Source organism: Aphidius gifuensis, linkage group LG2 (assembly GCF_014905175.1).
Source record: "Aphidius gifuensis isolate YNYX2018 linkage group LG2, ASM1490517v1, whole genome shotgun sequence".
NCBI classification, from domain to species: domain Eukaryota; kingdom Metazoa; phylum Arthropoda; class Insecta; order Hymenoptera; family Braconidae; genus Aphidius; species Aphidius gifuensis.
In genome coordinates, this window is record NC_057789.1 from 15686247 (window position 1) to 15713583 (window position 27337).

General features: G+C 30.4%; 2 protein-coding genes across 5 annotated transcripts in view; one reads left to right on the plus strand and one right to left on the minus strand.

Annotated features, from left to right (window-relative positions):
- LOC122849193 (heterogeneous nuclear ribonucleoprotein A1, A2/B1 homolog) overlaps positions 1-18069 on the plus strand; it is a 33151-nt gene extending 15082 nt beyond the window's left edge. The window contains exons 6-7 of one of the 2 annotated variants that reach the window (XR_006373530.1): positions 17352-17590; positions 17675-18069. The gene's annotated coding sequence lies outside the window, so the exon portion shown is untranslated. The remainder of the gene's footprint in view (positions 1-17351; positions 17591-17674) is intronic. The other variant, XR_006373529.1, reaches the window with a different exon arrangement.
- Positions 12645-15132, minus strand: LOC122849195. 3 transcript variants are annotated; one of them, XM_044147814.1, is made up of 7 exons: positions 14389-15132; positions 13792-14292; positions 13595-13715; positions 13418-13521; positions 13245-13354; positions 12957-13162; positions 12645-12866 (listed from the first exon to the last, which is right to left on the minus strand). In XM_044147814.1, exons 2-6 carry the CDS (start codon positions 13993-13995, stop codon positions 13096-13098), a joined length of 606 nt encoding a protein of 201 aa, XP_044003749.1. In that variant the 5' UTR covers positions 13996-14292; positions 14389-15132; the 3' UTR covers positions 12645-12866; positions 12957-13095. The 3 variants fall into 3 exon arrangements, with proteins under 3 accessions (XP_044003749.1, XP_044003750.1, XP_044003751.1); XM_044147815.1 differs by having other exon boundaries at positions 13792-13946; positions 14235-15132; XM_044147816.1 differs by lacking the exon at positions 13245-13354 and having other exon boundaries at positions 13792-15132.
- Positions 18070-27337: the final 9268 nt, after the last annotated feature.

Below are 27337 nucleotides of genomic sequence, written 5' to 3' on the forward strand. Positions count from 1 at the left end.
TACTCAATAGTTAATAACGCCCACAGTGCGTTTCCCAATAGCGTGAAGACACCGCTATAGAAATGCTTGCAAGATCTATCATCACTAAATAATTACTAGAATTTTGGTGGAAATCAGCCTTAAACAGCTATGCAAGACTATCACAGCTAATGGAAAGCGGTGTCTCCACGCTATAGAAATGCTTGCAAGACCTTGCAGCAAAATCTTTCATCACTAGATAATTACTAGAATTTTGGTGGAAATCAGCCTTAAAAAGCCTTGCAAGACTATCGCAGCCAATGGGACATGTTCCATTTTTTCGTGCAAGAACTTGCATAAAGCGGTGTCTCATATGGTCTCATATGTCTCCACGCTATAGAAATCTCATGCAAGTTCTTGAACGAAAAAATGAAACATGTCCCATTGGCTGCGATAGTCTTGCAAGGCTTTTAAAGGCTGATTTCCACCAAAATTCTAGTAATTATCTAATGATGACCGATCTTGCAAGCATTTCTATAGCGTGGAGACACCACTTAAGAGCGTCAACGATATATCCTTCTTTTTCAGAGGTGTAAAAAATGAGAAAGAGTAGGGAGCGATAAAAGTCAACCACGTTACCGGAATACGGCAGCGCTACTCGATTATGCGGCGATTATATAGCGATACGGTTTTTTGAGGCAAGTTCGTCCTTCTGTATTTCTAGTCTTCTTGGGGCCGATGTCTAGTTTTCTTGTAGTCCATAGTTACAGTTAGCCCGGAAAAGACCGATCAATCAGCCGAATTTCTGTCTGGTACAGTAGACTGGCTCCACCTGGATCCCAACGTATATGGTCCCATAAAAGCTACCCCCACGGTCGAAATTTACTCTCCTGGTCTCTAGTCTTCTTGGTTAAAATATTTAACTACTAGTTTGTGATTAACTTTTTATCGGCTGCTTTATCATATTGATACAAATCTCACATCTGGATGTCAGTACGTCGTCTTTTTTGAAAATAGAGTCGAGAACAACATAAGGAAGGACTTTTGGAGGTTATAAGATTAGTTATGTATATATGTATAATATGATTTATTTATTATTTATTAACAACAATTATTAAATAAATTGTTAAAAGTTGTATTAATATCCTTAACTGTTGGCGTTGTTGTTGTAATTGATCATTATTGGTTGATTATTTATATCAATTGATCATGTGATGATTTTTCTATTTCAATTATCATAATATATGGATTTGCGTTCATATTGGAAAAATAAATTGAACGTACTGATGAATCATTAAATGTATAATATTGTCTAGCTGATACTTGTGCATCAGCAATATAATGACCACAATTAAGAGATGGTCTCATATGTCTTACAATTGACATTACCCAGGAAAAAATCGCGTAGATCTACGTAGATCAAATTAGATCTAACTGCTTTAGATATAATTAGATCCGCAAAGTGGCGCGATCTACTCGTATATAACTAGATCTAATTAGATCTAATTAGATATACTTAGATCTAATTAGATATACTTAGATCTAATTAGATATACTGAGATCTAAGTGGATCTACTGAGATTCCAAAAATTTATTGATTAAAAAAAAAAAAAATTTCAAATTGTTTGAACAATTTTATTTTTTTATTTATATAATTAATGATCTATTGGACCGAAAGATTTAGACCACAACTTTTTACCATCACCTGGACTTGAACATAGTATCTTCTTGATGAAAGTCCAGAGCCTTACCTACTCAACCATAGCAGCAATAATCAAAGACAACGAAAATTTGTTCTACTTGAATATTTATCATGACAACCCTCAGCTGATGATCGGCAAATTATATATGCATAAAATAATATTTATAAATATAAACAATTAAACATAAATTTCATTTGTATTAGTTTTATAGACCCCGGAATGTATTTTTAAAATTAAAAAAAAAATTTTTTTTTTATTGGAATTTTCGTAACATGAAAAAAAAGCAGCAGAATAACAGCAGCTTTCTATGAAATTCCGACATATATAAGTATATATCGAGATATAATCAGAACTTGCCGCCTTTTCGATATGATTACATCTGGGGTGCTATTCTCGGTTCCGTATTGCGGGAGTTATGGCAGGTCCCGAAATAAAGGCTTGTGGCCACTAGCATAGTTTTTCGACCAAGTTCTATGCCATAGTGCTATGGAAGGAAAAGTTCACATATGACGGCTATAGAGCGGCGTTTTAATCGTTTCTTGAAATTGTTTCAGCTGTACCAACTTGCTTACAAACACATAAAAGATAAATAAAAATATAACCTTTTTTATTTGTTGACAATTTGATATTTTGACAGTCAATCATTATATATATGTACTATACATGTGTAAATATAAACAAAGAAATTTATTAACAACGCTAACCATTGTTGTTGTATTTTTTTAATGTTGGCTGTATCAAAAAAAACTAGTGTGAAGTTAGCGGTTCTATGCTGAAAATGCTGCATGCAGCATTTTTTCAACATAGTCCTCGGCGGCCATTTTCTAGTAAATTTCTAGTTAGATATAGTGACACAAGTGCTATGGCATAGAACTTGTTCGAAAAACTATGCTAGTGGCCACAAGCCTTAACGATTCGCCGACAAGAAATTTTAGTCGCAATAGAAAAACATGAAGGCGCTTGTTGTTGTTTTCATGTGAAGCTGCCATAGTGGTATGCATATGCAAAAATAAGGTAGAATTTACATAAAAGCAACAACAAGCACCTTCATGTTCTTCTATTGCGACTAACATTTCTTGTCGGCAAATCGTTTTTGAGGGACCCGCAATAACTCCCGCAATACGGGATCAGATCTAATAAGATCTTGTTAGATGTAATTAGATCTTAATAGATGTAATTACATACAATTATATATATAATTAGATCTTGCCTTATTTTCGATATGATTAGATCTGAATATATCTATTTAGATCTGATTATATCTACGTAGATCTGATGAGATCTCGTTAGATCTAATTATGTATGCTTATATATAATTAGATCTTGCTGCATTTTCGATACGATTAGATCTGATTATATCTACTCAGATCTGATTATATCTACTTAGATCTAATTATATTTACTTAGATCTAATGAGATCTAGTTAGATCTCAATAGATCTAATTACATTAAGCATATATCGTGCCGCATTTTCGATATGATTAGATCTGATTATATCTACTTAGATCTGATTATATCTACTTAGATCTAATGAGCATATATAATCTAAGCATATATAAGAAGATCTTGCTACTTTCGGATCTAATTAATCTAATTTAAGTAGATCTAATTTGATATACGTAGATCTACGCGTTTTTTTTCCTGGGTAATTTATAATTTAATTTAAGTGCTTGTTCATTATTTTCACGCTATAAATATATCGTCTCATATTAATTGTTTGTTTAAATCCAATACAACGTGAATCCAATAACACCAAGTACACTAAAACATGTTAATTGCACACATAAAACTTTGGGTGTTTTTTATAAACTGAATTGTTTGGTTAGTGGTACACATCTTTTACAGAATTCCTATTGATAATCATTATTATCAAGTTGTTAACGACTAAAATAATTTGATGATGCTTCATCAAGTGTACTTGCTTTTATACTATCAACAAGTGAATCTTAAAAATGTAAAAATGTTGTTTAAATATGACGGCAATGACGACATCCAACTCAAGTACCTATATAACCACCGAAGATTTGATTAATCGGTGTTGTTTTTATCAAGTTAACTTACTTCATTTAAATATATGCACGTTCCATACCCTCAAGAAGATTACGTAAAAGTTCATGTGCATTTTCTTGGTGTGTCTTCTTTGTATTTGTCAATTATTATACCTGATCTACCTGTTGTTGATATTGTCGTATCCTGTTTAAACAAATTATTTATTTTAATAATTTAATTACATTTTAAGGATTAGAATTATAATGTATATGTTCGGATAACAACTTTATCATTATTAGTGGCTCTCAAATGAACACGCTGACCAAGTGGTGAACCAGATACATGTTCTGGTGTTCGCAAACCAAATATAAATCTTCTTCCTTCTTGTATCTGAACCAATAATCTCTTTTTCAATTAAGGAATTTAAATTTTTAATTAGAAAAATATTTATACTTAGTATATTTTTGAAATACTATTACAATTTTAGTGAAACACACAATATTTATAATTTTTTCTAGCTAACTTTTTTCTTTTACAAATTTTTACTTAGCTAGGACATTTTAGTTTAAAAATCTTTTAAATAGTCCAATTATCTCCAAAAACAATAATATCTAAATAATCTTACAAGTTTAATTTTTCAAAAAAAACTACATTTATAAAAAAGTTAAAGCGTAACTTGTAGACAAAAATTAAAAAGTATGTTAAAAATATATTTTAAGGAATTATTAAAAAAATCTAGGAGACTTGCTTCGAAATGATTCTAAAAACCACGGTAAATTTACCTTAAAGTCACGGTAAACTCACCTTAAAGTCACGTTAAAATCACAAAATGGTGCAAATAGCCGCGTTCATTTGTCAATTATTATACCTGATCTACCTGTTGTTGATATTGTCGTATCCTGTTTAAACAAATTATTTATTTTAATAATTTAATTACATTTTAAGGATTAGAATTATAATGTATATGTTCGGATAACAACTTTATCATTATTAGTGGCTCTCAAATGAACACGCTGACCAAGTGGTGAACCAGATACATGTTCTGGTGTTCGCAAACCAAAATATAAATCTTCTTCCTTCTTGTTCATCTGAACCAATAATCTTTTCACTATGAATTTGGAAGCTTTTTTCGGAATATGATAAAGAAATGAAATTTTATACAGTAGATTTTTGAAATACTTCAATACATTTTATGTGATTTTTTGGTAATTGTTTGAAGCTCTTTGAACTTTTTATTAATTTTTTAAAGTTGACAACTTTAACATTGGTTCTTATAGAGAATGCGATTTTCGTCAAAAAATCCATTGCAAATACCTCTAATATTCCAATCGACAATATGGCACTGCGAAAAAACTATCAATTTATAAAATGAGACAAAAGAAAACGTATGGAAAAAAAAAAAAATAAAAGAGGTTTGGACATAGTTTTTTACAATTAATAATTTCAAAAGTGGCCAAAAAATAGCATTTTTTATGAGGAATTACTGAAAATCACTAGATACCTCTTTGCGGACATTACACTCAGAAACACAATATTTCTATGTTTGCTAAAAATACCAAAAAGAGCAAAATATTGTTCTCCATTTTAAAAAGCGTCAACCAGCTTAAAGCAATTAAAACTTGACTTTTATTTTTCAATTAACAAAAAAATTCTTAACCCGTTTAATTGCGGAATTAAAATTGTGATCCTAAACAACATTGCCGACAAAAATGTCAGTCGCGATGGAAAACATGAAGGCACTTGTTGTTGTTCACGTAAGTTCTACCCATTTTGCATTTGCATACGACTCTAGCATCACATGAAAGTTAAAAAAAGCGCCTTCATATTTCACTATCACTAGAAAAATGGCTGCCGGCGAATGTTAATGCTGCATGCAGCATTTTCAGCATTAACTAATTACTTTTTTGATACAGCCAACATTAAAAAAATATAACAACAATGGTTAGCGTTGTTAATAAATTTGATTGTTTATATTTACACATGTATAGTACATATATATAATGATTGACTGTCGAAATATCAAATTGTCAACAAATAAGAAAGGTTATATTTTTATTTATTTTTTATGTGTTCGTAAGCAAGTTGGTACACAAGAAGACTAGAAATACAGGAGGACTTACTCCCTATCTCGCCTGTATATAAAAACCGTTCCGCTATATGGTCGCCGCATAATTGAGGGGCGCTAGTAGTACCCGGGTAACGTGCGCGACTTGTATCGCTTTTTTTTTTACAATGCGCACAATACAAACATACTCTGACAAACATCATGTGTATATGCTCTATTAGTGTTTGTCAGAGTATGTTTGTATTGTGGCGACCACATAGCGGAACGGTTTTTTGAGGCAAGTTCGTCCTCCTGTATTTCTAGTCTTCTTGTTGGTACAGCTGAAACAATTTCAAGAAACGATTCAAACGCCGCCCTATAGCCGTTATATGTGAACTTTTTCTTCCATAGTACTATGGCATAGAACTTGGTCGAAAAACTATGCTAGTGGCCACAAGCTTTGACCGCCCAGCACCCGTATTCAGAGGATGTTCTCATTAGGGCTTTTTTTTCCGATGGCGGCGCTTGTGAACTTTTTATATAGATTTTACATAGAAAAGCTTCACAAGCGCCACCATCGGAAAAAAAACGCCCTAATGAGAACATCCTCTGAATACGGGTGCAGATAACCACTGCGTACCACTAGGAATTTGTATCAGCTATATACCGGTATCTTACTGGTACAGAATATTACAAAATGGCAGTGGATTTTACTACTAGTATAATACTAGTACAATACTGGTATAATATACTAGGAACTAGTGAAGCTATATTGCCGGTAAAATACCAGTACATATTACCAAGATGTTGCAGAAAATAAAAGAAAAGAAATTTACCTATAAAATACCGGTACACTGTAGCGGTATTGAATACCAGTATCATAACGGTATAATACCTGTCCTTTGTATAGACGCTAAGGATAGCGTTCTTTTAGCGTGATTATAGCTAGCGTACTCGTAGCTACCTCGAAATTTTTTTTCTTTTTTTTTTTTCTATTTATATCAGAACGTGTACCTTAATTTCACCCCGCAGAACACGACGTAGAGGAATGAAATTTTTGTAGGTGCTTAAAATTACATCGATTATAATTTCGGAAAAAAAATTTCGAGGTAGCTATGCGTAGTTTCGGAGAAATTAATTTTTTTTGTATAAATATAGTGTGTACCTTAATTTCACCCCCTAAAACACGACGTAGAGAGATGAAATTCTTGTAGGGGGTTAGGATCCACGTCGTGTTCTGGGGGGTAAAATTAAGGTACACGTTTTAATAAAAACAAAAAAAAATTTATTTCTCCGAAATTACTCGTAGCTACCTTAAAATTTTTTTACCGTAATTGTTATCGATGTAATTCTAACCCCCTACCAAAATTTCATCCCTCTACATCGGTAAATCTACGGTAAAAAATTTTCGAGGTAGCTACGAGTATTTTCGGATAAATTAATTTTTCTTTATTTTTACTAAGATATCCTTTTTCTTATTTTATGACGCTGAAGCTGGCCGCCACTCTGGCCACCAAACGTAAATTGGACCTGAAAACATATGGTGTGTCGGGTGCCCTGCGCTTATTTTTTTTTTTTTTTTATTGTTATTCAACAAAATTGGGCCTGTTTAATATTATCTGAATTAAGAGTCAACTAATTGAAAGCCAAAAAAAAAATATCATCCCCCAACATAGCGTTTTAGGAGGGGCCAGGGAGGACGGAAACATTAATTATTTTTTTTACTAACGTTAAGATGAAAATTGAGACATGAAAATATTATCTAAATTCAAAGTCCACTAATAAAAAGCTAAAAAAAAAAGTACGACCCTTAACATAGCGTTTTAGGGGGTGAAAAGGAGTGAAAACGCGGATTCTAGACAATTTAATTTTTTTTTCTATCTTAAAATAAAAATTGGGGCATGAAAATATTATGTAAATCAATAGTCGAGTGATTGAAAGCAATAAAAAAATATCAACCCCCAACATAGCGTTTTAGGGGGGGCCAGGGGGGACGGAAACTTTAATTATTTTTTTTACTAACTTTAAAATGAAAATTGGAGCATGAAAATATTTTCTAAATTAAAAGTCAACTAATAAAAAGCTAAAAAAATAATTGCAACCCCCAACATATGCCAGGGGACGAAAACTTTAATTTTTTTTTACTAACTTTAAATAAATTAGCATGAAAATATTATCTAAATTCAAAGTCCTAATGAAAGTTACGACCCTTAACATAGCGTTTTAGGGGTGGAACCGCGGATTCTAGACAATTTAATTTTTTTTTCTATCTTAAAATCAAAATTGGGGCATGAAAATATTTTCTAAATTAAAAGTCAACTAATAAAAAGCTAAAAAAAAAATTACGACCCTTAACATAGCGTTTTAGGGGGTGAAAAGGGGTGAAAACGCGGACTTTCGACAATTTATTTTTTTTTTCTATTTTAAACTCAAAATTGGACCAAGCCGTATTTATCCAAGTTAATATAGGGACAATAAAAAGCTTTTTTTTAGTCCCATATCAATTAAGATAATAATTTTTTGCCCGAATTTTCATTTTAAAGTATGTAAAAAAAGGCTCCATCCCCTCTACTACCCCCTAAAACGTTATGTTAGTGGTTGATATTTTTTTTTTATCTTTTAATTAAAAATTTTCATGCCCCTTTTAAAGTAAGTAAAAATAAAAGCTACCCCCCCAAACGCTATGTTGGGGTTGATATTTTTTTTAGTTTTTATTATTGACTATTAATTTACCTTTTTTTATGCCATTTTGATTTTTAAGAAAAAAAAATTGTCTAATCCGCCTTTTCGCCACCCTCACCCCCAAAACGTGTTAAGTGGTTTTAGCTTTTTTAGTTTTGTAACTTTTGAATTTAGATAATATTTTCATGCCCCAATTTTTTTTTTAAAGTTAGTAAAAAAAATAATTAAAGTTTCCGTCCCCCCTGGTCCCCCCTAAAACGCTATGTTGGGAGGTGATTTTTTTTTTCTAGCTTTCTATTGTTCTAATATTAATTTAGATGATAACCGTTTGGTCCAATTTTCTTTTTAAAGTAAGTAAAAAAAATAATTAAAGTTTTAGTTCCTCCTACCACCCCCTAAAACGCTATGTTGGGGGTTGATATTTTTTTTTTAGTTTTTAATTAGTTGACTATTAATTTACATAATATTTTCATGCCCCAATTTTGATTTTAAGATAGAAAAAAAAATTAAATTGTCTAGAATCCGCGTTTTTACCCCTTTTCACCCCCTAAAACGCTATGTTGAAGGTTAAAATTTTTTTCCTAGCTTTTTATTAGTCCCATATCAATTAAGATAATAATGTTTTGCCCCAATTTTCATTTTAAAGTATGTAAAAAAAATAATTAAAGGTTCCAACCCCTCTACTACCCCCTAAAACGTTATGTTAGTGGTTGATATTTTTTTTAATCTTTTAATTAGTGGACTTTTAATTTAGAAAATATTTTCATGCCCCAATTTTTACTTTAAAGTAAGTAAAAAAAATAATTAAAGTTTTAATCCCCCTTACCACCCCCAAAACGCTATGTTAAGGGTCGTAATTTTTTTTTTTTAGCTTTTTATTAGTGGACTTTGAATTTAGATAATATTTTCATGCCCCAATTTTTATTTTAAAGTTAGTAAAAAAAATAATTAAAGTTTCCGTCCCCCCTGGCCCCCCCCCCTAAAACGCTATGTTGGCGGTTAATTTTTTCTTTCTAGCTTTGTATTGTTCTAATATTGTTTTAGATGATAACCGTTTGGTTCAATTTTCGTTTTAAAGTAGTTAAAAAAATTATTTTCAAACAATTTCGCGTTTTTACCCCCCTTTTGCCCCCTAAAACGCTATGTTAAGGGTTGATTTTTTTTATCTAGCTTTGTATTGTTTTAATACTAATTTAAAAAAAAATGGCTTAGTCCAATTTTCGTTCTAAAGTAGTTTAAAAATTAATTTACTGGTATACGCGTTTTCACCTCTTTTTTACCCCCTTAAACGCTATGCTGATGGTAAATAATGTATTCCTAGGTTTTATCTACTTCGTCTATGATTTAGATAATAGATTAAGTAGTGAAACATGAGACCGAAGCAATTTTCGGTATTGTAAGCACGGGGCCCCTATACGTCCCTCTGCACCTAGTATTTTTGCGGAAATAACTGAAAAAATAACTAACTTTATACGTAGAACCCAATCAGCGCCAAATTGGCAAATTTGAGAAGCTCGAGGTACAGGACATATTTTGTCCCATTTCCAATGTACGGAGTTGACTCTTCTTCTTTCTAGTCTTCTTGGTAGAACCACAAATGTGAATTTTAGAAGTGGGTATTCCTTTGATTAAGCAATTATCATTTTTACTTGACCATTTAAATTTATTGATGTAGAGGAGACTTAAAACAATGATATCATTAATTTTGAGGACTTTAATCTTTCTTAGAATTTTCGTTGATCTAAAACAACCGACACATGTACCAACCCCTTCGTGCCACAATGATAGTGATTGATCAATAAGTTTCTTGTAAAGTGAATGTGTTATTTTTATTTGGTATTAAAAGATTTATCATAAATTCGTTTGACAAGGAAACATTTGCATATGAACACGATTCACATTTTTCTAAATACTTTTGTTCGTAGCTACAATTGTAGATTGCAAATGAAAAATGAATAACACCATAGAGCTGTGAAGTCGTAGAGACCGAGCGGAGACTCGATTCGTCAGTGAGCGAGAAAACTTACCGATGAGGGCACTCATTCATGAAGCATAAAGCATTGCAGCGAAAACTTGCGTGTGAACACACAGCTCTAAAATTGAATACACTTGACAACAATAGAAAAATATATAAAATATCGATAATTGATAAAACAATAATAAAAAAATATTAATAAGCCAAAAATAACAAAATATAAAATACACTTTATTTAACATGGAAATATTTCAAAAACAGTTTTTTTTCGAAAATTAAGGGTTTTCTACAATCAAATAACCAATACTTGACATCAATTTTAGGGTGCGAACTCATGACAAGCTAAAATTTCCGCTTGTAAACATGGCGGCTATAAAAAATCACCAAAAAGTAACTAAATTTACTAAATTTATCGCGAACGATATGGCCATGGTGGTGTCAAGCTTGTTCTGCAGTCACGGAGAGACACCACGGATTTGCAGTTAATTCAGTAAATAGTAGTTAATTCAGTGATAATTTAGTGAATTTAATTACTTTTTGGTTATTTTTAATAGCTGCCATGTTTATAAGCGGAAATTTTAGCTTGTCGTGAGTTCGCACCCTTACTTTGATTATTATTGTCAGGATCTTTAACACCTGTAACATCCATCATAGATGGACATACAGTGGTTTTGTATTTTTTAAGGTTGCAGTTGCAGATGTATTGTCTTTTGGTGTTGAAATTACCAAAACTCTGCTCTTTGTATCTTTTATTATAAAGGTGCAGCCTTTTTAGTTTTAACTCTACCCTTCCAATCCATGAAATCTGTATAAATAATATATTTTACAATGAATAAATATAATTCATATTAGAAAATATCACACTAATTATTATTAATTAAATGAATAAATGAACAAATAACATTGTAATCACTATCATCATTAAGAAAAGCGAATTCTTCCATCTTCACTGGATAATGATGCTTGTTTCAAATGTGTTTTCTCAGTTTTAAATAAGTATACTTCTATATTCACAGATTCATCACAACCTACGAATGGACAATTTATAGTTTGATAATCTGAGACTTGATGACAATGTGAATAGTGATAATCCAAGTTTGTTTTATTTGCATATTCTTCATCACAGTATACACAAGTTTCGTTTTCAGTTATTGTCTTAACCAGCTCAATTTTATGAATTCAACTTGTATAAGCATGAAGACTTCTTTTTCCACTAAAAATTTTATTGCACTGGTTACATTTAATTTCATTCTTTTCTTCTATTGTTTTTCATTTGTAAATGTAAATGAATTGTCACCAAAATATCACACAATTGCACACAATACAAATTTATAAAATTTACTTAATTACTATATGCATCAATCTATATTGATATTATTTATTTATTGTATTGATATAATATTAATTACCTTGACAATTAATATTCAAATTCAAATCAAATAAGTATATAATTATGAATATTTTTTATATATAATAACATAATAATAGATATATATTCCCAAAAGCACAATAAATACGAAAAGATATATAAACAAAGGGTTACGTTCATAAGGAAACATGTGTATGTTGTATATATTAGCATAATTAGCATGACAGGATTTGCAGGTATGTGAAGTTAGCACATACATTATAGCACAATCAAACCGGACTATATCAGGAGTTACGTGCGAGTTATATGCGTTTTTTGTGCGGAATCCGCAATTTTTGTGCGTTTTTTTTGTTTTTTATAGTCTGGTTTGATTGTGCTATAATGTATGTGCTAACTTTACAGACCTGCGATTCGCGCCTATATCCCAACAACATATGGCGCGCGCACCATCGATGCGTACGGAAGCCCGGTCCGGCCATTCCAAAATATTATACATGGTGCAGGAAGCGGGGTAAGGGGCAGTAACTTTAGGGTGGGTTTACAAAAAAGCATCTTTAATATTTTCATGTAAACACAAAATATAACCTGATGTTATTGTTTATTAAATGTCACCTATATTTCTATTATTTTTTAAAATAGACAAAATTAATTGATTGAATAGATAAAAATGAATAAACTAAAATCTAGAGGTCACAGGAGCTTTAATATCAACAAAATTAAGTAAGATGTACAATATCAAATAATATAGGTACTCAATGTTTTTATTATAAATAAATAATGACTTGCTGATATTTTATTTACTTATTTTATGTTTTTTTTTTCTCTTCAGAACAATCACGATAAAACCTTAGATATTTTTGCTAATTGATTATTATAAAAGAAGAAATTGGTAATATATTATTTCTAGTTGAACAAATGGTAATTGAATAATTTTTTTACATTCATAAAAAAACCCTATTATTTATGAAAACAATTTTTGTTTATTTTATTACAGTGTATGTTGTGGAGTTGGTATTTGGCTGATGATACATAGTTTGATATTATTGGAGAAGTTAATTTAGTCGTTGCAACAAATCATTTTAAAATTTCAGCATTTACAGTTGTTACTTTGTTGATAAGTTCATGGATAATAACTGGTCTCATAATCTAGAGGTCATAAAAATTAAGTAAGCAATATAAAAATAATATTCAAATGTTTATCATAAATAAATAATAACTTGCTGATATTTTATTTACTTGTTTTCATGTTGTTTTTTTTCTCTTCAGAACAATCACGATGAAATCTTAGTTATTTTTGCTGGTTAATTATTAAAAGAAGAAACTGGTAGTACATTATTTCTAGTTGAAATAATGGTAATTAAATAATCATTTTACATTAATAGAAATAACCCCATAATTCATCAAACCAATTTTTGTTTATTTTATTAATTAAAGTAACAACTCTGTAATGAAAAAAAAAACAAAAATAAATAAACGATACGTATTTATTTGAATTATATAATAAATAATAAAGTTATTATTTACTGTGTATGTCCTTGAAAAACAGATAAAGAATGTAATGTATCTAATTCTTCTTTTGGTTCCTTCCACTCTTCACTTAATCTATTCAAATATCTTTTTTCTTTTTTTTTCAACTAGAAAAAAATTCAATAAACAATAAATAATTATTCATAAATAAAATCTATAAATATTCTTACCTCAATATAAAAAATTTCTTGGTGACGTTCTTTCCATGCTTCGAGTTCATCAATAATTTTGTAAGTCAACCTGTCATCAAGAATTGATGCTCTAAAATTATCTTCTACAAAAAAAAAAAAAAAACCAAATAAATACTGTTTATTGTAATTATTTGATTATTTTATTTCTTTTGTTACCCCAAGCTTGTAGATCTGTCTTTTTGTAAGGTCCAAGATCAACAAGCTTCATCGTCATCCAAACACCTCCAATTACATCACAACTATTACATGACAAATTACTATCATCCTGACACTGCAACTGTACCATGAATGCTATTAAAAACAATACGAATAAAATGAAAAAAAAATACAAATATGTATTTTCAATAAATTACCTCTTTATAATAAAACAATATCTCAACATCAAGAACACCCATACAAATTTTATCAGATGACAATACGAAATATAATTTACATTCAATGTCTTTCAATTTCAACTGACTGTCAATGGTAATTGGAATTTTTGAATGTGTTGTTGACATCTTCTCAGCTTTTGAATGATAAAATTTAATAAAACAAATAATACATTTAAATTTCATTTATATTTAACAATTAAACATTGTCAATTAAAAAAATTATCCAGACTATTCTGTCTGACTGATATAATCCTGATTTTGATTTGAGACTATTTATGGTATTTTTAAACAATAACAATGATAAATATCTGGATTTGAACTACTTTTTTTACTACACTGGTGTACCAGGCTACATAATTATGTGAGCTTAATGTTATAAATTATTGAACAATTTATAAATTATATTAGATATTATTATTTACCAATTTCTTCTTATAATAATCAATCAGCAAAAATATCCAAGGTTTCATCGTGATTGTTCTGGAGAAGAAAAAAAAACAGTAAATAAAATATCAGCAAGTCATTATTTATATATGATAAACATTGAATAATGAATATTATTTTATATTGCCCTACATAATTCTGTTGACCTCTAGATTTTTGTTTATTTATTTTAATTAATTTAATAAATAAATTTTATCTATATTTTATTAAATAATAACAAGAATATTGGTTAGTTGTACTGACATATAAACAATACCAATACGTTATATTTTGTGTTTACATGAAAATATTAAAGATGCTTTTTTGTAAACCTGCCTTAAAGTTACTGCCCCTTACCCCGCTTTCTGCACCATGTATAATATTTTGGAATGGCCGGACCGGGCTTCCGTAGATGCGATATTAAATACTATACTGACATATATAAAGGATTTTTTACACCATCTAAATATGTTAGTTTTTTTGCTCTATAGACAGATGCTTTTAGCAGCTGATTTTGATATTGAAAAATAAATCCTTTCGTAAATAATTTCGAAAATAAAAATATTTTATATTTCTTTTTACATATCCTGTAAAAACAAAACTCATTAAACTTGACAGAAAGAAAAATAAACGATAACAACATGAGACTTGGGAACATAGGTTGAAGTATCATTATTTGATTCGCGCCATCGATGCGATATTGAATACTATACTGACATATATAAAGGTTTTTTTACACCATCTAAATATGTTAGCTTTCTTGCTCTATAGACCGATGCTTCTGGCAGCTCATTTAGATAATCGAAAATAAATCCTTTCGTAAATAAAAATATTTTATATTTTTGTTTACATATGACGTAAAAAAAAAAAAACTCATTAAACTTAATGAAAAAAAAAATAAACAATAACATGTGACTTGGGAACATAGCTTAAAGTATCATTATTCAATTTGCGCCATCGATGCGATATTGGATACTGTGGTAAATATAAAGGTTTCCCACACCATCTACTACTACCTTGCACAATTTCATTTTTATAATGTTGTCAAATTGCTCTGGACTTGGAAACCATATTGCTTTGATCTGATTTGGTTTTATAATATTTGTCAGAGCCATGCAGGTTTTAAATAATCTTCAAGAAAAACCAATTTCTAAAAATGATTTTAAAGTTTAAAAAGGTATACATCTCAAAAATCTGTTTTATTTTTATTAAAAAGATTCAATTAATTTATAAGATGATCAGAAGACAGAATATTTTTCACATCAATCAAATAATATATTCCAAAAGGCACAAGAAACAAGGGGCACGATAAAGACAAAAAGTGTATAAACAAAGGTTACGTTTATCAGTAAGCATGTGTATGTTGTATATTAGCACACATTAGCACTCCTGATGAGTAGGATTCGCGCCTATATCCCAACGGCATATGGCGCGCGCACCATCGAGTCCAACGATGCGATATTGAATATCCTATATATGATATAAAATAAAGGTTCTTTCACACCATTCTACTATTATTGCTCAATTTTTATTTTATAAGGTTGTGAATTTGCTCGGACTTGGCACTTGCGCCAGTAATGCTTTGATCTGATTTTGGTTTTATAATGTTTGTCAGAGTGCGGTAAGGTTTTATAAGAATTTCAAGAAAAGCGCAATTTCTGAAAATGATTTTGAAGTTTAAAAGAAAAGTATACATCTAAAAAATCTGTTTTTTTTTTTTATAAAAAAGTGTGATATTGATTTAATAAAATGATCAGAAGACATAATATATTTATCTGATCAATCATATTTTAAAATAATTTCCCGAGGAATTGGAGGGTTAGGGTTAGCTTTGTGTCGATAATATATAGGCACGGTAGTTAAATCTCGTTTCTCCCACTTTTTTTTTTTTTCTCATACTTGACGCGAGGCACTACCGTGCCTCTTGATTATACATTCATTGGATATATGTATAACATTATTTAATACTAAAGAAAAAATAATTAATGTTTTTACAATAATTTGTAAATAAGTAAATAAATAAAAAAATTTTCTTAAAAACGTAAATAATTTATTTTGGTGTTTGTATTAAAATTTAAAATTCCGTACTTCAATTTTGCAAGATATGCAATGACAGTGTAAGAAAACATTTAACATAGGGAAATTTAAAAAACTACGGGTAAAACCGTACAAAATAGTAACTTGGTAAATTACCCCCGTATTTCTTATCTCTCGGTAACTTACGCCCGTATATTTACGTTAATTCTACGGGTCACCCGTATAACGTGCCAATATCGACATCGAAAAATAATATAATAATCCTGATAAACTATTAATATTATCATTCAAATAATAATTATTATTAAAAGTAATGAACATACCGTGACATCTACCGTTTGAACATAAGAAATAAGTTGACTTATGGTAACAAATTCAGTTAGTTACTTAACTAGTAGTTAAAATTTTTTAAAGAAAAAGTAAAAAAATTTGAACTACTAGTTAGGCTAGAATAAAATTTGTTATAGTCCATTTATTACTAAAAACAACTGACTTTTTCAGTGATAACTGAGGATAATCTAGATGTTTCTGGTAATAAATGGACTATGGCATAGAACTTGTTCGAAAAACTATGCTAGTGGCCACACGCCTTAACTATGAACTACAAAACCGGCCCTTATTAGCAATATAGTAGTATTCCATATACCTGTATGTCCAGAACCGTCATTCGGTTCGGTCATGGAGTTTAACACACCTCCATGGGTTCGGTATATCAAGGTGGCGGCGATTCAAATCGAATATCAAAAAATTTCAAAAATCCCTATTTCTTTATTTGTCAGACGTCAGTTGATGTTTTTCCGTAAACAAAGAAGAATACTAGACGTCAGTTTTTTTTTTTTGAATCAATAATAAGTAAAAATGATTGAATTATTATGGCGATAACAAAAATGGCAAATAACGTGTTGTCAGCACGAAATTTTATGCAATGAATTTATTCAGCCATTACCTTATCGGGATAAAATATGTTTGTGGAATAAAACAAGTAAATACAAGTTTTTTCTCTGTTGATTTTTAATATTATATTTTGACATAAACTTCAAAATAGATTCAACAATTTATTCAAACTTTTTTAAATATAGCAGATAAAATGGAGCTTCATTGAGCAATGACGAAACTAAAGGGTTATTTGGTTTAGAAAACATATCAGTCAGTAAAAATAACTTCACTGCAATTTATCATGAATATGCTTTAGATGATGATTTTGATAAAAATGGTTTAAATTAACCTAATAATGATAAGCCAAGTGATGTAAATGACAACGAAGATCTTGAAAGTTATTTACTCTCGACAAACTTCACCTTTCCAAGTACCACTGCAAGTATGTTGATGATTTATTCACTTGTTATTTTCAATAAAATTCAATTGTTATTACTACCTGTTAAAATTATTTTATATTTCACAGGTTGTCGTGCTTCACAAACTACTGATGGTCAAAGTGATGTTGTATTACGATCTTCCAAGAATTTTCTTGCAGTTCGATTAGTAATAAGTCGAAACAATATAATAAATTACTCGATGTTGCAAGGAAATTATCATCAGACATGGTCACTATAACTATTTGTTTTTTCTCCGATTGGATATTAAAAAATAATTATGTACTATTAAATAGATTATTAAACTGAGCAAGCTTTGAAAATTACTATTGGCCGGAACGATGCTGTACTACGATCTTCCAATTGTTTCCTTGGTGTACTATTTTTCTTTATTACTTTTGCAAAACATCTTGATAAAAAAGATTTTCTCATGTCAAATCAGTATCTAACTGACCTGTCAATAAATACAACATAACAAAAATAATACGTTCTTCACGTAAGAGTTATATACAATATTTTATCACACGAAGTTTGTAATATGGACGCCATTATGTGCCAATATAGTGCGTAAGAAAATACTTTACGCACTATGATTGGTGCGTAATGGCGTCTCTTACAAAGTGTCAAATAAAATATTTTTATTGCAGTTTGAACCAATAAAGATCTGGTGTAGGCAAAAGTTCCCATCTAATTAGCCTAAGTTTCATGGAATTAGAATAAGCTGTTATACTTCTTCTATTGGAGTTTTTTTGGAGAATATTGGAGTGAAGTTAATTTTCTTTGGGAGTTAATAGTTTGATTAATATTGATTAATTAAGATTTAGGGGTGCAGGCAGCCTGAACTTTTTTATTTTTCAACTTATTTAGGTTTTTTTTTTTGCAATCGATAGATAATTCTTTGAAGTATTATAATATGCAAGAAAATCCCATTGGGAGTTCTTGGATTTATTATTAATAGTATATTATATAACTAGTTCAAAAATTTTGTTCAAAAATCGTGCGTAAAAGTATTTCTTTACGCACTATAATTGGTGCGTAATGGCGTCTTCTACAAACAGAGTGTCAACAAAAAAAATATTATAACTTCAATTGTTGCTATGTGCTGATTAATCATTTCAGTCCATTGCGCATCCCTACTCCAAATTTTCTCTCCATGCAGTCTATCGTACTCCTGGTTTTTAAAGATTAAATTATAAAACAATAAATTTATTTTCAAGAACTTTTTTTATCATATATAAACATTTCGGAGTAGTTTGGAGCAATCATAAAAATAATGCTGTCAATTTGTCAATGTATGGGATTTGAGAGTAGAGATGCGCAATGGACCGAAATGATTAATCAGCACATAGCAACAATTGAAAAGTTATATTTTTTAATAATAAATTGAAGAACTCCCAATCGGATTTTTTCGCATATTATAATTCTCCAAAGAATTATATCTATCGATTGCAAAAAAAAAAACCTAAATAAGTTGAAAAATAAAAAAGTTCAGGCTGCCTGCACCCCTAAATCTTAATTAATTAATATTAATTAAACTATTAACTCCCAACGAAAATTAACTTCACTTCAATATTCTCCAAAAAAAACTTCAATAGAATAAGCATACCAGCTCATTTTAATTCCATCAAACTTAGGCTAATTAGATGGGATCTAGATAAAATCCACAAAACAGATAATAATTTTTTAGGTACAGATATAGTAGATCGATCACCAACCCCATTATCTTGTCTCGTCAACACTAGTCCAAACTCAAATTCGAGGGCATCATTAGTTGGAATTGTTAAACGAAAATGGATATGAAATACAGCCTGCTATCTAGATTCTAGGTATGAGGTGTTTAAAATAAGTTTCTATCCGTACTGGTTGTTGCGAATTTTCTCTTCGTCAAAAGTAATAATCTATTAACAAATTTTCATCATCCTCATCTTTACTACTTGATGTCTCATCAGCATTAAAAATAGCATAAGCGTTGACAATATTGCATTTGATAATAAAGCTCTTGCTCCAGCCATGAAACCTTGATCTTCAACTGGTACACCAGCCTGTCAGCATTAGTGTTTTACATCAAAACATATATTTCTAATTTAAAAATTCAATATAACTAAAACATATTTCACAATTCTCAATCATAATTATACTGCAATCAAGAAGACTAAAAATAGAGAAGGACAAACTGCCTGTCTTGCCTGTATATGGAAACCATGAAAACCGTATCGCAATATGATCGCCGCATAATTGAGTGGAACTGCAGTATTCCGGTACCCGGGAAAAAATTAGACGATCGCCAATGATCGCCAACGATCGTCAGCGGTCGTTGAAGATGTCATATTTGTCCACATCTTTGTCGATCGTTGTCGATCGCTATTGATGTACAACAATTTACAGAAAAATAGACAAACATGATTCTACGGCCTTAATTTAAATAAAAAAAAAAAAATATTCCTGAGTATATTATAATTATGATAAATTCTCCAGCATAAGCTAATAATTATTATAATTTGTCTATTTTTCTGTAAATTGTTGTAGATCGATAGCGATCGACAGCGTTCGACTTTGATCGACAGCGATCGACGGCGATCGACAAAGATGTGGACAAATATGACATCTTCAACGATCGTTGGCGATCGTCTAATTTTTTCCCGGGTAACTAGAGTGGGGGTGCGAACTCACGACTAGCTAAAATTTTCGCTTGTAAACATGGCGGCTGCAGTCTCCGGAAGTCTCAATTACGTAGAAAATCCGGAGAGAAACTCGGCGTAAGTCCGGAGAAATCTGGAGAAAATCCGGAGAGATTATTTCTACCAGGGTATATAAAGAAAATCATATATCCATCACTCATATGGTAATATTGAGCATGCTGCAGATAGACAGATTTCTATAGATGATGTATTAGACTTATGAAAATGATATATAACTGATATATAATGGATTATCAGATTTTATTGTGCCAACGTCTGGAGTTCCACAAGGATCAAATCTGGGTTTATTATTATATTTAATTTTTATTAATGACTTAATTGTAAAGATTAAAGGCAACATTTCATTCTCTGCTGATGATGCCAAGGTTCATTTCCCGGGAAAAACGGTTTGTATACAACCATATACAATCATATACGACCATATATGATTGTATACAAACTCATACAGTTGTATATCGCCATTTTCTGTATACAAATTTATAAAGTTGTATACAACCATATATGGAATTTATAGATCAAATTCAAGAATGGTTGTATACAAACATAGATAGTTGTATACAAGTTTATATGCCGTGACTTTCAAAAGTTTATTAATATCATAAAAAAAAAAAAAATTTATAATTATTTAAACAATTTAATTTTTTTGTCTATATATTTATTTGACCGAAAAAATTACACCATAAATACTTGACTTTACCGGGACTTGAACACGGTATCTTCTAGTTGAAACTCCAGAGCCTTACTTACCTAACCACGACAGCTACAATCGAAAATTATGAAAATTTGTTCTACTTAAATATTCATTATAATCATAGCAATCTAAGGATCAACTAACACTCGACCGATATATGAATTTCATTTGTTTCGTATACCCCGGAATGTATATTGTCATAATTTATGAAAAAAGTTTTTTATCCCTGAAATTTTCGTTTCGTAAAAAAAATAAGTAGCTGTTATATATTATTAAACAAACACCCTTCCAATATTAAATACATAATAGCGGTTCTTAATATATTTTTATATACATGGAAAGAATGAGAAAAAATCAGTCTTAGTGACCCGAATAAAAATTAATGAATGGCAAGTCATAGGTTGGTCAGTCTTCAATGTGTTACTGAGTTGTAAAATTGTATATAATTTTAAAAATGTCCATATATGTTTGTATATATAACCATATATAATTGTATACAAGATAAATAAAGTAAGCTACCAAGTTGTATAGTTGTATATGATTTTATAAATTCATATATATAAACATATATAAATATATATACAGTTGTATATGTCCATATATATGTTTGTATATAACCATATATGATTGTATACAAGATTAATAAACTAAGCTACCAAGTTGTATGGTTGTATATGATTGTATATAGTTGTACATAGTTGTATATGGTTGTATATAGTTGTATATGGTTGTATATGGTTGTATATAGCTGTATATGGTTGTATATGGTTGTATATAGTTGTATATGGTTGTATATAGTTGTATATGGTTGTATATGGTTGTATACAAACAGTTTATACCTCATATACAAGATTATATAGTTGTATAAACTTATATACAAATTTATATGATTGTATAAACTTATATACAACTGTATATGGTTGTATACAAAGTCACTAAAATAATCAACTTTCCATATACATCTATATACGATTGTATATGTTTGTATATGATTGTATATGATTGTATATGGTTGTATATGGTTGTATATGGTTGTATATGGTTGTATACAAACCGTTTTTCCCGGGATATTAATAAATTTTTGAAAGTCACGGCATATAAACTTGTATACAACTATCTATGTTTGTATACAACCATTCTTGAATTTGGTCTATAAATTCCATATATGGTTGTATACAACTGTATACAACTTTATAAATTTGTATACAGAAAATGGCGATATACAACTGTATGAGTTTGTATACAATCATATATGGTTGTATATGATTGTATATGTTTGTATATGATTGTATATGGTTGTATATGGTTGTATATGGTTGTATACAAACCGTTTTTCCCGGGCTATCAATAAGGAATGAGTTCGATGCAAGAGAACTTTGATTACAGTGAAATAGTATCTTACACTCGAAATAGAGAATTAATAATTTTTGACTATGAGTTAAATGGAATTAAATTGAAAAGATCATGTTGTAAAAAAGATTAGGGTGTAATTTTTGATAAAAAATTAACATTCAAATTGCATATACATGAAATGTTAAAGAGTGCGTTTAGAACACTAGGTTGTGTCATTAGATATTGTAAAAATTTTAAAAATATTAACACTTTAAAATGTTTATTTAATAGTTTGGTATATCCAAGTGCTGAATATGCTGCGTCAGTGTGGAGTCCAAGGGTTAAATATTTAATTAAAGCAATAGAAAAATTACAGAGACGGTTCATGAGAGTGTTAGCTTGGCTATTTCATTTAGGTACTTTTGAGCAGGGTTATGATAATGACTTGATGTGTAAGAGATTAAATATGGTATCAATGGAGAAAAGAAGAGAGTATATTTTAGCAGCAACTTGTATTAACTTAATTAATGGACAAATAGATTGTAGTAAATTATTAAGCTGTTTGAATATAAATGTACCAAGTCAAAGACCAATGAGGCAAGCTCTATTACCATTTTATCAGTTCACGTCAAACTCTGTATTTATGGTAAATAAGCCATTAAATAAGTTAATGTATGCTGTAAATAATCTAGCAAAAAAGAATACTGTGGATATGAATTATTTAACACTAACAAAGCCAGTTAACATTCAGCTATTAATAAGACTATTTAATGCATGAAATAAAATATGATAATTTAATTAATTGCAATGATTATAATTAATTCAATTCATTGTTTTTCTAATAGATAATAAGTTATTATTTTAAGATTCAATGATTGTATCCACCATTTGGTAGAATAGCATAATTTAAACTGTAATTATTTTGTATTAATTTCAGACCCAGTAATTTGGTTATTACCAGTTGGGTAAATAAAGGAATTATCTTATCTTATCTTATCTTAACTGTCGGAAACTGCTGGGTACATAATATAATTATGCAGACAACATAAATTGACATGAATAGGTTTTTTCTTTTTCGTCAATTCAAATAATTTTAGCAAAATTTGGCAAAACTTGCCAAAATTAGCCTACATTTGACAAAATTAGTTTGTCCGTAATTGTCGTAAATTACGAAGTCCCAATTTCCTCAAAAATTGACAAATTTTGACTAAATTTGACAGATTTTGACAAAATTTCTCATAATTATTGGACAAAATTTGAAAAATAATTTTTTTGTCAAATTTTGCCAAAATTATTTTAACCTTTTAGAATTAATTATGACTACAAATTCATTTATTTGCCTACATCCTTTTCTCAGATACATTTGCCAATAGCTCTTCAATTTTCCATAATGAATTAAAATATTATCGGCAAATGGCTACGGAATTAATTTAGAGTGCGAATTAATTTATTCGGTTTCATCTTTTTTTCACCCATTGGCCATTTGGCAATAGTTTTTGAATTATTATGGCGAATAAATTAATCAGTAATCTACATTAATTTCTTTGCAATATTTTCCATAACAAATTGAAATATTATTAGCAAATGGTTAAGGAATTAATTTGGAGTGAAAATTGATTTATTCGGTTTTATCTTTTTTTTCCCCCATTTGTCAATAGCTTTTCGGTTTATTATGGCAAATAAAATTTATTAGTAATTTTTATGAAAATGCTGAGAGCTGTATAATGTTCCGTATTTAGTGTTTGGAAAAGTATGTCTGCGATGCGCATTGTAAAACAAAAGTGATGGGTATAAACAAAGTGACGCCATAGATCTTACCTCGGAAGTGACGGAACCTCTTATACCCACTTCACACAACGAGCACAAAATGTCGGACTAATAGAATTTCGGTGGCGCCACCCTGCTTATACCCAGCACCCGTATTCAGAGGATGTTCTCATTAGGGCGTTTTTTTTCCGATGGTGGCGTTTGTAGAGCTTTTCTATGTGAAATCTATATAAAAAAAATTTTGTCGAGCGCCATCAGCGGAAAAAAAAGCCCCAAGAAGACTAGAGACCAGGAGAGTCAACTATGTACATTGGGAATGGGACAAAATATGTCGTGAAATAAGGCTTGTACATTTGGCCACAGAGAGGCGCTTTCGGCGTCTCGTGAACCAAAATTGTTCACAATTGTTGTTGATATTTTAATGCTGATTTGTTCTATTTTACGTATATCAATTTGATATCAAAATACGCCACAAGTTTGTTATCTAAATTTATACAATTAATTGACTGTATGTAATAATTTTTGCTAAAAGAAGGACGTAGCTAAATAAATTATTCGTAGTCTAAAAAAATTGCTCAACTATTCGCCACAAATATTTTAATTTATTATAGAAAATGTTGCCAAGAAATTAATCTAGACAACATATAAATTTATTTGGCCACATCTTTCCCTTAGATACATTTTCTAATAGCTATTCAATCGATTAATTATGGAAAATATTTTCTAAGAAAAGGATGAAACCAAATAAATAAATTAACAGTCTAAATTAATTCTTCAATTATTTGCCGCCAATATTTTGATTTATCATATATAATAATTTATATATGATAAAATAATTGATTTAGCCAAATAATTTAATTTGTAGTCTATATCATATTTTTTATGATAAATAAAAATATTGGTGGCAAGTGATTAAGGAATTAATTTAAATAGACTGTTAATTTATTAAGTATATGTATTATATGTATTATATTCAATACATGTGTGCGTGGTTCGTGGGTCGACAACAGCGCTAAAACGGCGTTTTTATAAAGCCTGCCCCTGTGTAAAAGTTTACGACGTTTTTGGTCCCATCCAGCCTATCCCCCACTACAGGGAGTTGACTCTCCTGGTCTCTAGTCTTCTTGAAAAGCCCTAATGAGAACAATTTTGCCCCGTCAATACGGGTGCAGGGTGCGAACTCACGACAAGCTAAAATTTCCGCTTGTAAACATGAATGATATTGATAAATGAACCTTGGCATCATCAGCAAAGAATGAAATGTTGCCTTTAATCTTTACAATTAAGTCATTAATAAAAATTAAATATAATAATGGACCCAGATTTGATCCTTGTGGAACTCCAGACGTTGGCAGAATAAAATCTGATAATCCATTATTAATCAGTTATATATCATTTTCATAAGTCTAATACATCATCTAAAGAAATCTGTCTATCTGTTTAATATTACCATATGAGTAATGGATATATGATTTTCTTTATATACCCTGGTAGAAATAATCTCTCCGGATTTCCTCCGGATTTCTCATGATTTTTCTGGATTTCTCCGTATCTCTCCGGACTTACTCCGAACTTCTCCGGATTTTCTAGGAAATCGAGACTTCCGGAGATATTTACGGAGTAATCTCCAGACTATTTCTATAAGATCTCCGGATTGTTTCCGGAATTTTGACTTAAAAAAACAAACACAAAAAAATGGAAAAATTAATAAGAAAAAGTAGAAATAAGAGTTTACATACGAAAAATAAAAAAGAAATTTTTTCTGAAAGAATCCGGAGAAAATCCCGAGAAAACCCGAAAAAACTCTGGAATAATATCTCCGGAATCTCAATTGCGTAGAAAATCCGGAGAAATCCGGAGAGATTATTCCTACCAGGGTACTATCAGAACATTACATGCCTGCAAGCGAGAAACATTTATCAAGATATTATTTTTTATTTTCTTCTGTTTGATTAATATCATCAATGGCAATGATGGTCACAATTCAACGATACCTTCCAGTTTATAAATAAATTTTGAAAAATTAAAAAAATCATATAGTTTCTTCTAGTAAACAAAAACACCATCTGACTTCGGATCTTATTGCTACTAGCACTGTCGCTGGCGATAATGTGTACTGACTTGTTCCATTTCGTGAGCTTCAGTAAAATTCAAGAGATTACACATCTTGTAGATCTCCATACTTTTGCTGAAAGGTTTCATTTCAATGGGCATGGGTATACACATGCGCATATTATGCAAACTTGTGGAACATTGGCGTCGAATAAATCTTGAATAATAAGAATTGAAACAGCTGATCCAGCACCCGTATTCACAGGGTATTACAATTCAGCAGTCCAATTCACAGGGCATTACAATTTAGGGCTTTTTCCTCCACTGGCGGCGCTTGTAGAGCTTTTGTATGTGAAATCTATATAAAAAAATTTTACAAGCGCCATCACCGGCAGAAAAAAGCCCTGAAATGTAAAAAATTTGCCCTGTGAATTGGACTGCTGGGCTTTTTTCATTCACCGGTGGCGCTTGTGGAGCTTTTATATTAGAGTGGGTATAATCAGAGTGGTGCCAATAGCGGCTTCAGTTCCGCCATATCCTGCTTTTTGTATGTAGTTGGTATAGCAGAGTGACGTCACTTCTGGGCAGCTTTTCGCCTTTGGCACCACTCTGCTTATACCCACTCTATTTTATATGCAATGTCTATATAAAAAAAATTTTATAAGCGCCATCAGTGGCAAAAAAAATCCCTAGAATGAAATAAACACCCAAAAGAAAGCAGGGGTCAGCACCCGTATTCAGAGGATGTTCTCATTAGGGCGTTTTTTTTCCGATGGTGGCGCTTATGAAGCTTTTCTATATGAAATCTATATAAAAAAAATTTTGTCAAGCGCCATCAGCGGAAAAAAAAGCCCTAGTGAGAACAATTTTGCCCCGTGAATACGGGTGACGTTTAGGAACTCTTAATTTTTTGGATCTTCAAGATGGCGGACATCAGTGGCTATCTATATTTCTGGGCTGAATCGCCGCCATCTTGAAGATCTGAAAAAATGAGTTTGTGAACGGACCCCAGGTACTTCAAGTGCTTAACTTTTTTTCCGATTTATTTTCGCGCATGTGCAGTTGAATGCGCAGTCAACAAAAAGTCAGTTTGCAACAGCGTAGGACATGAAGGGCTGGATGAGCCATATTTTAATTCTTATTTTTAAAAAATTATTTGTTCGACGCCACTGTTCTCTCCTCAAGTTTGCATAATATGAGCATGTGCATGA

Coding starts and splice junctions, on each gene's coding strand:
- LOC122849195 (XM_044147814.1), bottom strand. CDS start 13,995: ATGAAATTTAAATGTATTATTTGTTTTATTAAATTTTATCATTCAAAA. Junction 13,355..13,417: donor AAGAAATTTTTTATATTGAG/GTAAGAATATTT, acceptor ATTTTTTTCTAG/TTGAAAAAAAAAGAAAAAAG. Junction 13,163..13,244: donor GTTTTTCAAGGACATACACA/GTAAATAATAAC, acceptor TTTTCATTACAG/AGTTGTTACTTTAATTAATA.